The 16,092-nt window shown below is 41.1% G+C and overlaps 1 protein-coding gene across 1 annotated transcript; it reads left to right on the top strand.

Annotated features, from left to right (window-relative positions):
* The first annotated feature begins 919 nt into the window (after positions 1 to 919).
* On the top strand, positions 920 to 14,678 carry LOC139467040 (uncharacterized). Its single transcript, XM_071248752.1, has 3 exons — positions 920 to 1,139; positions 11,354 to 11,767; positions 12,156 to 14,678. The coding sequence occupies exons 1-3, from the start codon at positions 1,064 to 1,066 to the stop codon at positions 12,302 to 12,304; spliced, it is 639 nt and encodes a 212-aa protein (XP_071104853.1). The 5' UTR covers positions 920 to 1,063; the 3' UTR covers positions 12,305 to 14,678.
* Positions 14,679 to 16,092: the final 1,414 nt, after the last annotated feature.

Raw genomic sequence — 16,092 nt, 5'->3', positions numbered from 1 at the left:
TGCATCAACGAAGTCAGCGAGCCTGTCCACCCGATCCCGTTAGTCACCTTTTACCACAAGCATGCATGGGTTACTGAAAAATAATTCTACCCAGGGTCTTCACGGGTTTAAGGATGTACTAGTGAGTGGGACGAATCAAAGTTTCAGAACGAACTATCTTAACCCGTGAGAGATTCCGGGGTAGAATAGGTCTTCAGCAACCCATGCTTGCCGTAAAAGGCGACTATGCTTGTCGTAAAAGGCGATTAACGGGATCGGGTGGTCAGGCTCGCTGACTTGGTTGATGCATGTCATCGATCCCAATTGCGTGGATCGATGCTCATGATGTCAATCACTGGATTGTCTGGTCCAGATTCGATTATTTTACAGACCGCCTTCATATAGCTGGAATATTGCTGAGTGCGGCGTTAAACAAACAAACAAACAATATTTCATGTCGTCTGATCACTTGATGAAGTGAATGCTTAGGAGAGTTAATGCCTGACAAGTTTCGTAAATAATTCAGCCGTAAAAGACGCAGAAAAACATGATAGTTTAGAGGACAAACAAATACAATGTTACAACAGCCGAAAAAGATTTTTTTTTTTTTTAATTTTGACTTTTGTTACATTCCCATTCGATTCCCAAATTGAAACTAATTCCCTGATAGGAAAACTATTTTGGAATGATTTTGGACAATTAATTTGCTCAGTAAACAATCGGTCATGATTAGGATTACAGAATTAATTTCCAACATTTCAACCATCTATCATAACAAAACTACAGGCCAAATCCCTGGAATGAATGCCAGCGAATTCCAAAGGGACGGAATAATTTCAAAATCAAATAGAAAACCTAGAACACGTTATATCCGTGCGCTGGTATGCAATGAACAGATCGCCAAAACGGAGCACGACACACCGCTCGACAAACTAGCTCAGCTCTCTTTGGGACAACAGGCGTGTTGACACGGCTGGAGAGGAATTCCGTAAAATGTGCTTGATACAGTAAATACTCGACTGTATCTGTCGGAGAGAGAATTCAACCGTCATGAGTTAACCTCATCACTGTAGTCGACATAGTGATGATGAAAATGGATCTATCAGCCGAGTTGTGTCTGTCGTTTGGACTGTTTATTACGCTATTTCTGGGATGCAGGGGTGAGTATGTAAATCGTTTAATGGATATTTAGAGGGCGTTTCGGAACTAAGCAACTTAGCAACATTTCGTCCTAAACACATTGAACATATTTTTGGAAACTGAATTTGAATTCATTTTTATTTTGAAAGAAAATACTTCAAATGTTATGACCCGAGGGTGAGTCAATGTGAGCACTCTTGAGGCTCCAATTTAACTCTATACTTTACACAAACTCACACTTACTAAACTTGCGATCTAGAAAGATGTATGTGTCTGTCTATATTGCATGCCTTACTTGAATATCCGTATTTTTGTCAATTCTTTTGAAATTTCATTGTGAAAAAACTCCGTGAACTATTTTCAATAGTGTTGGAGAACCTATTACTAATTTTAAATTATCGAAGTATTGTCTATTAAGAATTGAATATTAAGTACAAACGCGAAAATCTTAAATAAGACTAATGCCATGACAAAACGGGTTATTCCTTCCTTTTCGAATCTGTTTTGATTTCTAGAATTAGTTCACAGCTTGACAAGAAGGAAGTCAGGATTCAACGTGTGTAGGCATTATAGTTGATAGATCCGCAAAAGTGTACTGACAAATACACTGGCTATCTAACCAACCGTGTGTTGTGTTAACCTGGATGAACAACAACGTACATGTAGGTTTATGATCAAGTCAAGTTAACGCTCAAGTCCCATGGAGCGAACATTACGTCACACAGGGCGAGGGGTCTTATGTTCATCTAAGTCCGCGTTTTGGTGAGAAGTACTGCCGCTATTGTCGGTCTGTCCGGAAAAGGCGGCTTCTGATGGAGTGTGATGTTCAGTGGTAATGCTGTAGAATAAGTGTGACATATTTATGATATTAGACTAACATCTAATCTCTGAAATGAATATATTTTACAGAAAAAACAGTTGTTAAATTATAGTTATGAAATATAATAAAGGAACCCAGAGACTTTCTTCCTTTTCAGCCTGATACGGCAGTAACCTAGACTTGCATGGGCTGTATTGGATATATTTGTTTCAGGGTCTGTATGACAGACTATTATGACTGATACACTAACAGTTTCACATAATACATTCAATTTTTTGGGGCAGTCAAGTTACTGGTCGCGACACTGATCGGTCAAGTAGTGGTAAAAGTGCAAGTAAGATATCGTAGTTTGTTTGTTTTTTGTTCTTTAACGCAACACTCAGCAATATTCAAGCTATATAATGGAGGTCTGTAAATATTCGAGTCTGGATCAGGCAATCCAGTGATTGACATCATGATCTTCGATCCACGCAATTGGAATACGATGACATGCACCAACCAAGTCAGCGAGCCTGACCACCCGATCCCGTTAGTCGCCTCTTACGACAAGCAAAGTCGCCTTTGCTGAAGACCTATTCTTCCCCGGATCTTCAAAGGTTGGATATAGTAGTTGTAGTAGTAGTAGTAGTAGTAGTAGTAGTGGGTGGGGTGTGGGATGGGAAGGTGACTTGTTTGATGTAAGTCATCATATCCCAAGTGTATCCCGATGCTCATGATGTCAATCACTAGACCTCCTGGCCCGATGTTTTAGAGACCACTACGACTGGAATACTGTTCAGTAAAAGTAGTAGTTTGTGTTTCATTGTTAAACGCCACACTCAGCATTTTATTCCAGTTATGTGACAGGTCACCCGCTAATAACCGCCTCTTAGGGCCAATCATACATGTTAGTAGTAGTAATAATAATATATAGGATAGTAGTATTAATAGTAGTAGTAACAGCACCAGTAGCAGCAGCAGCGGTAGCAGTAGCAGTAGTAGTGTAGCAGCAGTAGTAGTCGCTGTTGTAGTAGTAGTAGCACTAGTAGTAGTAGTAGTAGTAGTAGTACTGGTAGTAGTAGTAGTAGTAGCAGCAGCAGCAGTAGTAGCAGTAGTAGATATGCCAGTAAATATATCAGACGTCGGTTTGTAGTGCAGCAGTAGTGGCAGTTCTACTTCACGATCTAGAAGTATATCAATCATTTCAAATCAGATCTTTTACTCCGATACAATACCTCTCTACGTAGGATCTGAGGACACCTTCATATAATAGGCCCTGAGTGAACTTTAACCGCCCAATCTAAATGAAGACCTCGATTAAGAAATTCGATTTATACAAATGAAAACCCAAATATAATAGTAATTCTCCTTCGACGGTATTCCGTGTTGGGTGTAGATGCCACGGCGCGCAGAACGACAAGGTGTGTGAATAATCCACAATATATTGGAACCATTATAGTTTTCTCCTTTCGGAACTTCTCGGTTCAGTTCGCTTTCGAGATACAGAAATCAGACATACTGGTTTGAATTCTTAGCTTACTCGTACCGAGAATTTAGAAGCCTTAACGCCGATCGGCTGATTAGATCTTATCATAGAGAGGTATCACGTTGGGTCATAAGAGTGAGTGAGTGAGATGGGTTTCACGCCGCTTTTAACAGTATTTCAGCCATATAGCGACGATATGGAAGAAGACAGTAGCAGGGTCGTAGTATAATTCAGTATCAGTATTCAGTCGATATGAAAAAATATATGTTGGTATTGGTACAAGTAGTGATATCAAAAGCAACTGTAATATAATGATAGTAGAAACGAGTACTAGAAGTACGAGTGGCTTGAAGTAGAAATATTAGTAGAAGTAGTCGTAGAATTAGTAGAAGACGTATTTGTAATGTAGTGATGGTAAAAGTAGTAGAAATAACAATACTAGGCGTAGCAGGAGTTACTTCCAGTAAGTATTCATTAGGTGGGGACAGATCCCGATGTTGAATAAGGGGGGTGCGCACGAAGTGTACAGCATCACAAGATAGGGTGATAAGGATAAGGAAGCGCAAAAGTTTTTGCGGTATTTCGTTGCCAAGTTCCGAATAATTTGTTTATTTCTTGTTTAGTTTCCTTCAGCAAACCTGGGCTTGTCATAAGAGGCAACTAACGGGATCGGGTGGGCTGGCCGACTGACTTAGTTGTAAGAGGCGACTAACGGGATCGGGTGGGCCACCCACTTTTGCTAACTAAATGTAGTATGTTGGAGGCAGTAAAATTCACTGAGAGAGAATTTTGTTATTTTGGACCCCTCCCTTTTATTAATGATGGATCCGCCCTTGTGTAGCCATATATGTGTTATATGCATAGACATGTTTGTAGGTTGAATAATCACCGCAGATTGCTTCAATGGGACATTCATACGTTGTTGTTCATGTTGGAGTGCCTTGCAATGACCGCGTCTGTAGATACTGTAATATTAATGACGCGTTTACCCATACTGTAGAATACACAGTACACATATGTCGCGATAAGCTGACCCTTTGGTCACGTGTGTGCATGTTGAGGGGTGTGGCTCACACTGCCACATTGACTCTCTCGAAGAAACAATTTATCACTCTCAGCCCACGATATAAAGGGAGGTAATGATAAAGAACCTCTTGACCGACCGCTAAGATAAACACAATTATTAAGACTCGTAAATTATATAGTCTCTGTATTACAGGTCTGTTTGCTCAGGAAACTTTGGCAACGGATATTAATATGAGTCAGTTACAAACAATGTTTATGAGATGGGTCAAGTCGACGTTCATCCGGTAAAATCTACCTCTATATTTTTGGATATAATCGTTGATGTACATTTCACTTTCCTTTTCACTTCTGTCTTGGCATCTTTCCAAATTAGACTGAAAGTGCGAAGACACGCCCTTGTGTAACATGATGTGCTGTGTATAAACGAAAGGAATATTCACACTATATTTCTCAAGATTCGAATTACATTATTATAGGAGCAAGGAAGCTTTTACTTGTAGGATGAATTTTAATAAAAGCAGATTAAAACATCAAAACGCTAAAAAGATGTAAAAAATAAATTCATTTATCGTTAAGCATAAGACGGTCATTATTAATATACTATCAATATAATAATGGTTACAAGTTAAATCTGTGTCTTTCCGTTACCTCTGATTGCATATAACTGTCACCATGGTAATATTCCTTTTGTTCATTCTTGTTGTTTGAAAGTGACTTTTCAAAATGTCATTCTTCTTTAGAAATACCAAGAATTTGATTAAAAGAATAATATGTATAACCTAATGCCATATTTGCATATTGACAAAAAGCGTTATGAAATTAATTAATACCACCCGCTTGCATTTGATGGTGACAAAAATACTGGAGTAGTTTGCATACGTTGTTCTACAGATAATTGCAATTTCTAAGTTTGTTTTGCTTATATTTCCGTGCACTTTTACAAGTCTAATTTCAATTGAAGTTCATAAAATACACCATAAAATGGGTTTCACACATTGTACCCATGTGGGGAATCGAACCCGGGTCTTCAGCGATGAGCGAACGCTTTAACCACTAGTCTACCCCACCGCCCCCTTAAAGTATAATAAGAATGGCATACCCGACTCTGATAAGCATGTTATATATAGACATTTTGAACATGAAAACTTGAAATAATTCGCATTCGCAGCTACCCGTGGAGTGTGTGCACATTATAAGTCATGTCAGTCCAACACGTTGCTATGACTATATGCAAATCTATGATGAAATAGCTCAGGCAGATAACGGACCGAGGTACTTTTGAAAAAATGCATTGTTATCGTATTTCCTCGATTTTCGAGGGAAACTCCGCTGTCTTTTAACATTAACTCCAATAAGACATAAGTCGGAGGCTTGTTCTAGTCAAGGGTAAGGCACGGTCTGTTCAAATAGGTCCGCGCTCATGTGTTAATATTCATAGAATACAGGACGATGTACCCATTTTAATTTGTTTTCCAACAATGCAACATCAATATTCAAACTTGAATAAGCCCTGATATCAGAAGTTATAGGTTCTGTGCGGTGTCATTTGGACAAATACTTATCAATCAAACATAGTACTAGCATCTGCCATGGAATTCATTGCAAAGGACAAATATATGTTACCATGGTAACATGTAGGGGACAATATAGTTGTGTACATTAACAGCCGCAGTGTAGCGCCAGGCACGTGTCTCCATAGTGACGTTTGTAAGATGCATACGGTATACCAGATGTCCAGCACTGTATGTCGTGTTTATTATCATACTGCCAGTTTGTTGTTGATTAATTGTATGGATCTAATCAGCTGTATCGATGTAATTGGGAGATATTTACGTGGTCTATAGCAACAAGGTCGTGATGCCATGTTGGAGAACGTATAGATTTGCGAGGGTATCATTTGTACCCACATCTTCCCGAGGCAAGTGAGTTAACTGACTATAAAAAGTCCAGTTTCCACCCTTGTCGAACTAGGCTGGTATTATGAAGTTACATTTTGGCTGGACTAACGAGTCTATGCATAGTCCAATCAAAATCGCACAACGAAATCGAAATCCGGTTCGTAAAATGTCGTGCAGATTTCTGTTGATTGCAGGATTTGCAAAGCATGTGCACCGTCAACTCGTTGTAAACAGATATTTTCCAAGTCTTTTCATGTTTTTAATCAAGGTGCTCACGTGATTTGATGCACTTCGCTATGTAAGACTCGTTTCATCACAATATAGATCTTGATTATCGATCAGATCGTCTTGACTTGGCGCCGCCATTTTGTTTGAAACAAATGCAAGTGATACGAGAGGTGGAATCTGATTGGTCAATATGAGAAGCTTAGTACACAACGCGTAATAGCCACTGGTGGCGCTACGATCGAGCCCAGGAATTCCGGCCCAGTTCCGCAAGGGTGGAAACTGGACTTTTAAAGTCAGTTAACTCCCTTGGCTCGGGAAGATGTTGTATCCAGGTCTATATCGAACCCGGATCTCATGCACTGACTTAAAAATACATGTGCAATATCGAATTTGCATTTTCATGTTTGCTTTAATATCTAGGTTCGATCCTCCACATGGGTATAATGTATTAATTACATTTTTGGTTCCCCGCGATCCCCCCACAGAAATGTTCATAGAATATTGCTAAAACCACCCCCCCCCCCCCCCCCCCCCCACCTCTATCCCTCCCATATTCACTTACTTAATCACAAGTTCTCAAGATATCCGACCAGCCGAGGAAACATGAAATATTATAGTAAAGAATAATTAATGTAGAAAAACAGCTGATGAATACATGACTGCATCTTTAATAATAATATCCGAATGGCCCTTTTAGAAGGTGTTCTGATTGTATAATTGTACATGTACACGGTGATTGCAGGTAAGCAAAGCAAACTATGCTTGTCAGAAGAAGTGGATGGTCAGCATGTATCATCAACTCTATTGTTCGTGATATCAATCACTGGTTTGCCTGGTCCAGATTCGATCGTTTACAGGCTGCCCCTCATATATAGATGGAATATTGCCGACTGTGAGGTTAAACAACATATAAGCATACATTCTACCATGAATTTGGAATTTACTCGTCTCTTATTGGTCAATCAGAGGCTATTAAATCACAATAAACCCCCTCTGATTGAAACAGCTGGTTTAACGACCGCATCACCGCGGAAGCTAATATTCATAGAATAGTCCTTTTTTCCGTCATTGTCGGTAGGCATATTTAAATAATTTTTATCTACTATTACATGTTACAAAATGCACAGACGCGGTTACTACAATATTCAAAGGATGTGTGGCAATACATTTCGTGGAGAAAACACGATAGAAATCTACAAAGGGAATGTATTTATTTTTTGGAGACAACAGAGAGCTTGGAATTTTGGCGCTTTTCTATATACAACTGTGACGTCATATCGTTTGCGTCACCGCGCTCACGCTGTGCGTTCGGTTCCAAATTCAATTTAGCGCGGTTAAATCTACAGGCAACCTAGCTCTACATTGAAAACCCAGTATGTTTATCTCCTAAATATCACATTTGTGTTATAATATAGGACGTGGCATTGTACATGTCTGCCTGTAATAAAACAAGATAAGACATTTTATGAATGTTCGAAATTGTGTTTCATGTATTTATGCTCAAATATGTATATAGCTGCTTTACAAATACCTGGTATCACGCGGCCCATGATAACAGTCTATATGCAGGCATGTTAATATTGTGACAACCACACAACCCGCAAGGGCAGTCTTTGACGTATGTCTATATCAGAGGAGGAAATTCGCGCCTGCTTCTGAGATAACAATTAATCCACAAATGCTCTTCATTTATATATTGCACGAAGAAGAATTTAAAACAACATCAAAGTAGACTATATTGCTGGTGTGTGTGACTGGGGTACATGTCAGATCAGATTTGTCAGACGACATGCTGTATCATGAAATGTTTCAAGGTTTATAAACTACCCTCCGTCCCGTGGGGATCCTGGGTTAGAATTGATCCCCATCAACCTAAGCTGGTCGTAGGGGACGAGCAAGTGGATCGGGTGGCCGATGCATGTCATCGCATCCGAAGGTGTGGCTCGGTGCTCATGATATCAATCACTGACATCCGTCCAATACTCGAACGTACAGCTAGAATAGTTCTTAATGCGACGTTAAACAACAAACAAAAACATAACAAAATAGCCTGGTAACTATTTGTGTATTTGTTTTCCCAGAACGCATTTTTCTAATTCGTTAACAACCAGGGTGTCGTTGCACAAAACGATGTTAGCGCTAAGGTGATCTTAACGCCCACACATTAACACAGACTTACGACAGTTGTAGCGCTAAGCTATAGGTTGTTTCTACAAGGTCAAGTGGTCCCCGTTCCACAAAGCGACCGTGATGTTTCGACTGTCGTAAGTCTATGTTAAAGTATGGGAGTTACGATCATTTTAGCGCTACGATCGCTTTGTTGAACTGGGCCCAGGGCAGCATATATTAGAAAGGGCGGTGTTTCTTCTGCTACTACCCTGGTAATCAAACAATTAATTCCAAAGCCGGATTTTAGAGCGGAGATAACCTAAATATATGTATCGCCCTGAAAAGCATATCACGTTCACCCTTTTAGATAACCCACACGATGAGGAAAACCCGAACTTGTATGACCTAAAAAAATATTTTATATTTATTGCTGTCCAACAATAAATAAATTGTTTATTTATATCCGATTTACGGATTTATTGGCTGAATAACAATGAAGTAAGTCGGACACATGTATTGTAAAGTGCTGTATAAAGCATTTCTGCTTTTATTCTCCGTCGCCATGAACAGTGTATTTGTCGAGGGACTAAACTCATGAATTTTTCATTGTTGGCGGTATAAACCGAGACATCAGCAACATGGAACACCGAATACGGATGGTTTAAAGAAATAATGTTGTGTTTATTTTTTTCAGATTTCAAACGTCAAACCTGTATGTTTATGTGAGTTGATTTAGTAAAAAATACCAAATGTTTGGATTGGTCACGTGACTCCAGACACACAAACAGAGATACCAATTTAACAATGAATGGATGCACACTACACAGACATACAGATAGAAATCAGTCATTTCATTACCATTTTGATATTTTCTATATATTTTTCTTATCACGGAGTTACGATGTAGGGATCAATGGCTTTGGGAACATTTTAATGTAATTACACGTAATTAGTTTCAGTGAGTGTTTAGGTAATACTAAACACTATTCCTAAAGTATGTCATTTAGCCCTGAGGTACTCTAAGCGTGAGGTGAAATGGGGTTTACCGTCGCGTAGCGACGTGCATTCATGCACGTGTGTGTGTGTGTGTGTGTGTGTGTGTGTGTGTGTGCGCGTGCACTTGAAAATTAAATTTGACCAACAAATTACAAACGTTATCAAAACGTTACTTGGCAGGAAACAGTCACCGAAACACAACATATCAGAGGAGGAAATTCGCGCATACGTCTGAGATAACAATTAATCCATTATTGTCATTATTTACATATTGCATGAACAAGGATTTAAAACAACCCTCCGTCCACCATAATCCCGTGGGTATTCCGGGTAAAAATTGATCCCCAGCAACCTCAGCTGACGAGCAAGTGGATCGGGTGGTCTGTGTGTGTCATTGCACCCGAAGGCGTGGCTTGTTGCTCATAATATCAATCACTGATATCAGATCCAAACTCGAACATACAGCTGGAATAGCACTGGGTGTGGCGTAAAACAACAAACACAAACAAAACAAAATAGCCAGGTAAGCATTTCTGTATGATGCCCCCGAAGGCACATTACTTATTCCATTTGTCGTCAGTCAGGGCGTATAGAGAAGATAGTGTCTGATGCCAGTCAGGGCATATGGGGAAGATAGTGTTTAATGTCAGTCAGAGCGTATAGAGAAGATAGTGTTTGATGTCTGTCAGATCGTACAGGAAAATAGTGTTTGATGTCTGTCAGATCGTATAGGGAAAATAGTGTATGATGTCAGTGAGATCGTATAGGTAAGATAGTGTTTGATGTCAGTGAGATCGTATAGGGAAGATAGTGTTTGATGTCTGTCAGATCGTATAGGGAAAATAGTGTTTGATGTCTGTCAGATCTTATAGGGAAGATAGTGTTTGATATCAGTCATGACGTATAGGGAAGATGTTGTCTGATATCAGTCAGGACGTATAGGGAAGATGTTGTCTGATATCAGTCAGAGCGTATAGGGAAGATGTTGTCTGATGTCTGCCAGGGTGTATTGGGTGGATAGTTCGTGGTCATGTAGTACTATTTCTTGTCGTTGATTGGCATAATGCGCTTCGTTCCACGCAGCTGGGATACGATGACATGCATCAAACAAGTCAGCAAGCCTGACCACCCGATCCCGTTAGTCGCCTTTTACGGCAAGCATTGGTTGCTGAAGATTTATTCTATACCGAATCTTCGCGGGTCTATTAATCTCTTCTCATGTATTTGAATTTATCCATCCCTATACGCAAACATTACGCTCCAAACATCAATATCGCTTGACCGCACCAGCTTATAAACTGAAGAACGTTGGTCTACGATCATTCCTCAATACAGCTTGTGTCTTGGGAATGACGCTCCATGCTGCCAACAGACGCTGGCAATGTGGACACATTCAAACCCAGACTTGCATATGTATCTTCTTTGTATTACTCCCCACAACACCTGTTGTTGTCCAGTCTCCCCACGTATGTATGTTCATGTATCAAGTATATACTTTTTGTCCACACTGTAGTACCTTGAGCAACCCTTGCCCTGGAATGGCGCATAAATACTTACAGGTTGTGTTAGTAGTAGTAGTAGTAGTAGTAGTAGTAGTAGTAGTGTTTTGTTGTTGTTGTTGTTATTATTATTGTTGTTGTTGTTGTTTTGTTGTTGTTGTTGTTGTTGTTATTATTATTATTATTATTCCAGGTGTTTGCCCGTCTGTTAACTGGGTTGAGAAGGACAACATGTGCTATCTGTTCCAAGCTACGGCAGTTTCTCACCCTGATGCAGAAGCGTCATGCGCAGAAAGTGGCGCAAACATTGCTTCAATCAAAAACACTGACGCAGCTTATTTCGTCAAGTCGTTGTTCACCTCCAGCAGTGATATGAGGACGGTGTGGTCTCGCTACCTGCTGATGAGAGGCGACGGGGACGCGTATGTAACGACAAGACAACAAAACGTCTCAGACTGTATCGGATGCAATTCTCTAAAATCCTCATTCATTGGACAAGGGATGAATGCATCGTGCATTGTGATTGGTTCAATAACTGCATCTTCAGCTACGTGGAATACAGCGGACTGTTCCGCAGTGCATCAAGTGATATGTGAGAAAGCATCAGGTACATGTCAATTGGGAAATTGGGCAGCAGGGGATCGTGAGAAACACAGTTTTTTGTGATATTTATGAAACATATTGATGTTTTGGTTTAGTTACAATCCTGAAGCGCAGTGACTTTCTTGACATAACAGACTAGCTTGGCAAAAGAACAGACGTGTATTTATTTGTATATGACTGTTCTCATAGACCGTGTACGCCTTGTAGTTTTCTCTACAAATATGTGCTATTAAAACCTTCTGTAAGGAAAAGGCTCTCAAAGGTATGTCCATTACTCAAGCTGTTGGTTATTTATAAATACCGACTGACAAACATACATATAGAGAGAGCGAGAGCGAGAAAAGGTAATAAATTAAGGATGTGATTAAAATGATTTTTTTTCCATCTTTCAGTATTCAGTAACCTGGCAATTAAGGATATCGCCGCCATTGCCTGTCTAGCGTTCCTCGTCGTCAGTTTCATCATTGTCATCACCATCGACCTCTTGAAGAACCCCGTGCCTGAAGACAGGAGGCGGATCTTAGAGGACCGGAACCTGTAGACAGTGCATGCTGGGAGAACCTCTGCCTGAAGACAGGAGGCGGATCTTAGAGGACCGGAACCTGTAGACAGTGCATGCTGGGAGAACCTCTGCCTGAAGACAGGAGGCGGATCTTAGAGGACCGGAACCTGTAGACAGTGCATGCTGGGGAGACCTCTGCTTGAAGACAGGAGACGGATCCTAGAGGACCGGAACCTGTAGACAGTGCATGCTGGGAGAACCTCTGCCTGAAGACAGGAGGCGGATCTTAGAGGACCGGAACCTGTAGACAGTGCATGCTGAGAGAACCTCTGCCTGAAGACAGGAGGCGGATCTAAGAGGACCGGAACCTGTAGACAGTGCATGCTGGGAGCACTCCGTGCCTGATACAGGAGGCGGATCTTAGAGGACCGGAACCTGTAGACAGTGCATGCTGGGAGAACCTCTGCCTGAAGACAGGAGGCGGATCTTAGAGGACCGGAACCTGTAGACAGTGCATGCTGGGAGAACCTCTGCCTGAAGACAGGAGGCGGATCTTAGAGGACCGGAACCTGTAGACAGTGCATGCTGGGAGATCCCCGTGCCTGAAGACAGGAGACGGATCTTAGAGGACCGGAACCTGTAGAAAGTGCATGCTGGGAGAACCCTGTGCCTGAAGACAGGAGACGGATCTTAGAGGACCGGAACCTGTAGACAGTGCATGCTGGGAGAACCTCTGCCTGAAGACAGGAGGCGGATCTTAGAGGACCGGAACCTGTAGACAGTGCATGCTGGGAGAACCCCGTGCCTGAAGACAGGAGGCGGATCTAAGAGGACCGGAACCTGTAGACAGTGCATGCTGGGAGAACCCTTGTCTTGAGACAGGAGGCGGATCTCAGAGGAGAACTTCGTTACATCGTGACATCAGTCATTACTTGAAGTCATCATAAAATCCCTCATTGTGGCAGTGGAGCATTGCTAATTTTCAGTTTTGTCGAACTATTGTTAACACATTTCTGAGATGCAGTGTAAACCGGAGACTAAGACTGTGATATATGTTAGACATTCACGTTAGTGTATAGGACATTACTCGGCCATGTTCGAGACAAGAAGTGTCACCTCCTGATAGATCACTTTCAAGTGGAAGTTACGCATATCTTCACTGAAATAAAGCTAGGGATCATGAATATTTTGGGGGATATTTTTTGTAGTAAAGACTGGACACACAAGCTCATAAAAAACATCCACTAAATATTCGTGATCCCAAATTTGTTTGTGAAGTATAGAAGAGAACAGAAGAAGTCTATCACAGGGAGGTCTTTTGACAGTTTGACATGTTCCGCCGAGTACCTTCGACACATATGGGCGTCAGATAACGCATAAGACATGAAAGCAATGCATGATCAATGGAACACTATCGATACATTGCAGATGATGCAGCGTTATATTCCTTGTTGAAGTTTCACTATTCGTGTTAGGCGATATTTGATGAGCCCGAATGAATGAGTGAGTGACTGAATGATGTTTAAGGAGTAATCCTAACTCTAATCAAGCTACATTCCTTGTAAGTTACATTCAGCAACCATTTTGTCCACCGTATCCTCAATCCTCAGCTGTTTGTGATTGTGTATTGTGTGCATTAGGTTATTCGTTTTATACACTTTGCATTGTACTTGGAAATGCTTTCGTGTCGTGTGTTGATCTACACTGTCCTGTGCCCTGAAACACTGATTTAGTTACGTCATACATGTGATATTTCTGTGACAAGTCAAAAATATTTAGTCCCGCTTTGATTCAGTATCATCGGGGTACGGTTGATAAAGCGCTTGCCCTGAGAGAGAAAGTCGGTGGATTGATCCTCCAACCGAATCAAACCAAAAGTCGTTAAACGATGGTACGTTTTTTTACCCTGCCTGGCACTCTAGGAAAACGACAACAGTTCCGACTTAACTGCCGGGCAAAAGAAAGTATACACCCATGTTTGATGGTAACTAATATGAAACAAACACAAAATGGTCTGACGTATTTCATAAAGGTTTCATAGTTGTGTTTTGTACATAACGTTTGCCGTGTTTCGACGACTGTTTTGACTGTTTTTGATACTAATGTTTTGATAACGTTTGTAGTGTTTTGGACAAATCCAATTTTCAAGTGTATAATTTCTTTTACCCCGGCAGTTTGGTACAAACAGCCACACACGTCGCAATGTGAGTGAAATAATTCTTAACAGGACGTTAGACCCAATTTCACTTAACTTTACCCCATCGTTGTAGGCATCATCATCATCATCACCATCATCATCACCATCATTTCACCTGACACTCACCAAAAGGACTGGAGCATCAGTTGCAGTTTAAGGCAGTGAAAGCTGTGCAGAGTTGCTTCCCTTAGCCTTGTCCGCATACGCTGATATTGGATTTTTCATCCTTGTCGACATCAGACGCATGGTCGTTGGTGTCACCAAGGTGGTAAGCGTTTACTTCGAGCTGTCCTCCGACACAAAGCTGACACGGCGTGATAAATATAAGATACTGTGAAACTCTTGTAACGAAAGATACCACTCCGCTCAAAGCAATCCATGCTTGTCGTAAGAGGCGACTAACGGGATCGGCTCGCTGTCTTGGTTGTCATCGATACATGTCATTTTGTATTTGGGATAAAGCTTTCTTAGTAAAGTACATATTCTCGTACATGTTTGGGTAGAGTTCCGTCCGAGATTCGAACCCACACTGTCAGAGTGAGCCACCTATTCGCAGCACACATGGTAGTTCTTTAGGTGGCATCAGAAACTGTAATATTGACGAAGACATGGAGGATTTCAACTACTGATTCTGCGACGCGCCTTTATTAAGCAATTCAAGTGCTTGCCAATGACAACATGACGAGTTCAGGAGTAAAGAAACTTACATTCGGAATTCAGTACCCAGCGGAACTCAATTGCAAAGGCGCATCAGGACTCTTCGTAAAACTGCACGTTGTTATTTCTTTTGATGAAGACGTCACTGCACTACTTCATTAAAGGGGCGGTCGGGTAGCCCAGTGGTTAAAGCGTTCGCTCGTCACGTGGAAGACCCGGGTTCGATTCCCGACTTGGGTACAATGTGTGGAGCCCATTTCTGGTGTCCCCCGCCGTGATATTGCTGGAATATTGCTAAACGCGGCGTAAAACCATACTCACTTACTTCATTAAAGGGCAATAATACTCCAACCCTCAGTTGTCCTTACGGCGCTGCTTTAGCCCGCGTTATCACCAGATTCCAATCAGCGCTGAACACAAGTCAAACCAGTCGAAATTATAGACTAAGTCCATAAAATGCAAATTTTGAATCCCCGGAGTTGGAGTATTGTTGCCCTTTAAATCATCCCACGAAACAACGGAAAGTTGATGCAAACAATAAAAAGTTCCCCGTGAAGATCCGGGTTAGAATAGGTCTTCAGCAACCCATGCATGCTTGCTGTAAGAGGTGACTGTGCTTGTCGTAAGAGGCGACTAACGGGATCGGGTCGTCAGGTTCGCTGACTTGGTTGATGCATGTCATCGTATCCCTATAGTTCAGCTGTCAATCACAGGAAAGCTTACATTGTATGTCATTGTAATTGTCACCTATACAAAACCCTATATTCCCAATTAAAGTAATTCATTTTTGTTTTAAAGAGAAGTAAAAATAACCGCAAATGAAAGAAAGAAATGAAAGATTGTTGACAAAGGGAGGTAAGTCTTGTAGCTCTACTGTACCATCCTCATTATCGCCCATGCCAGGTGTTCAGTGATAAAGACCCTCTCAAACTGCATCCGTTGTTTTGAGCTTGTTACTTGGGGAGTTTGTAGC

Source organism: Haliotis cracherodii, unplaced genomic scaffold, assembly GCF_022045235.1.
Source record: "Haliotis cracherodii isolate W230 unplaced genomic scaffold, xgHalCrac1.p SCAF_19, whole genome shotgun sequence".
NCBI classification, from domain to species: domain Eukaryota; kingdom Metazoa; phylum Mollusca; class Gastropoda; order Lepetellida; family Haliotidae; genus Haliotis; species Haliotis cracherodii.
Note: the sequence above shows the minus strand (reverse complement) of the source record. Positions and strands in the feature narration are given on the sequence as shown.

Bases quoted from the DNA above. Each gene is read 5' to 3' on its own strand.
- LOC139467040 (XM_071248752.1), top strand. From the start codon at position 1,064: ATGATGAAAATGGATCTATCAGCCGAGTTGTGTCTGTCGTTTGGACTG. The intron at 1,140-11,353 runs GTGAGTATGTAA...TTATTATTCCAG, and splicing joins GCTATTTCTGGGATGCAGGG to GTGTTTGCCCGTCTGTTAAC. The intron at 11,768-12,155 runs GTACATGTCAAT...TCCATCTTTCAG, and splicing joins GATATGTGAGAAAGCATCAG to TATTCAGTAACCTGGCAATT.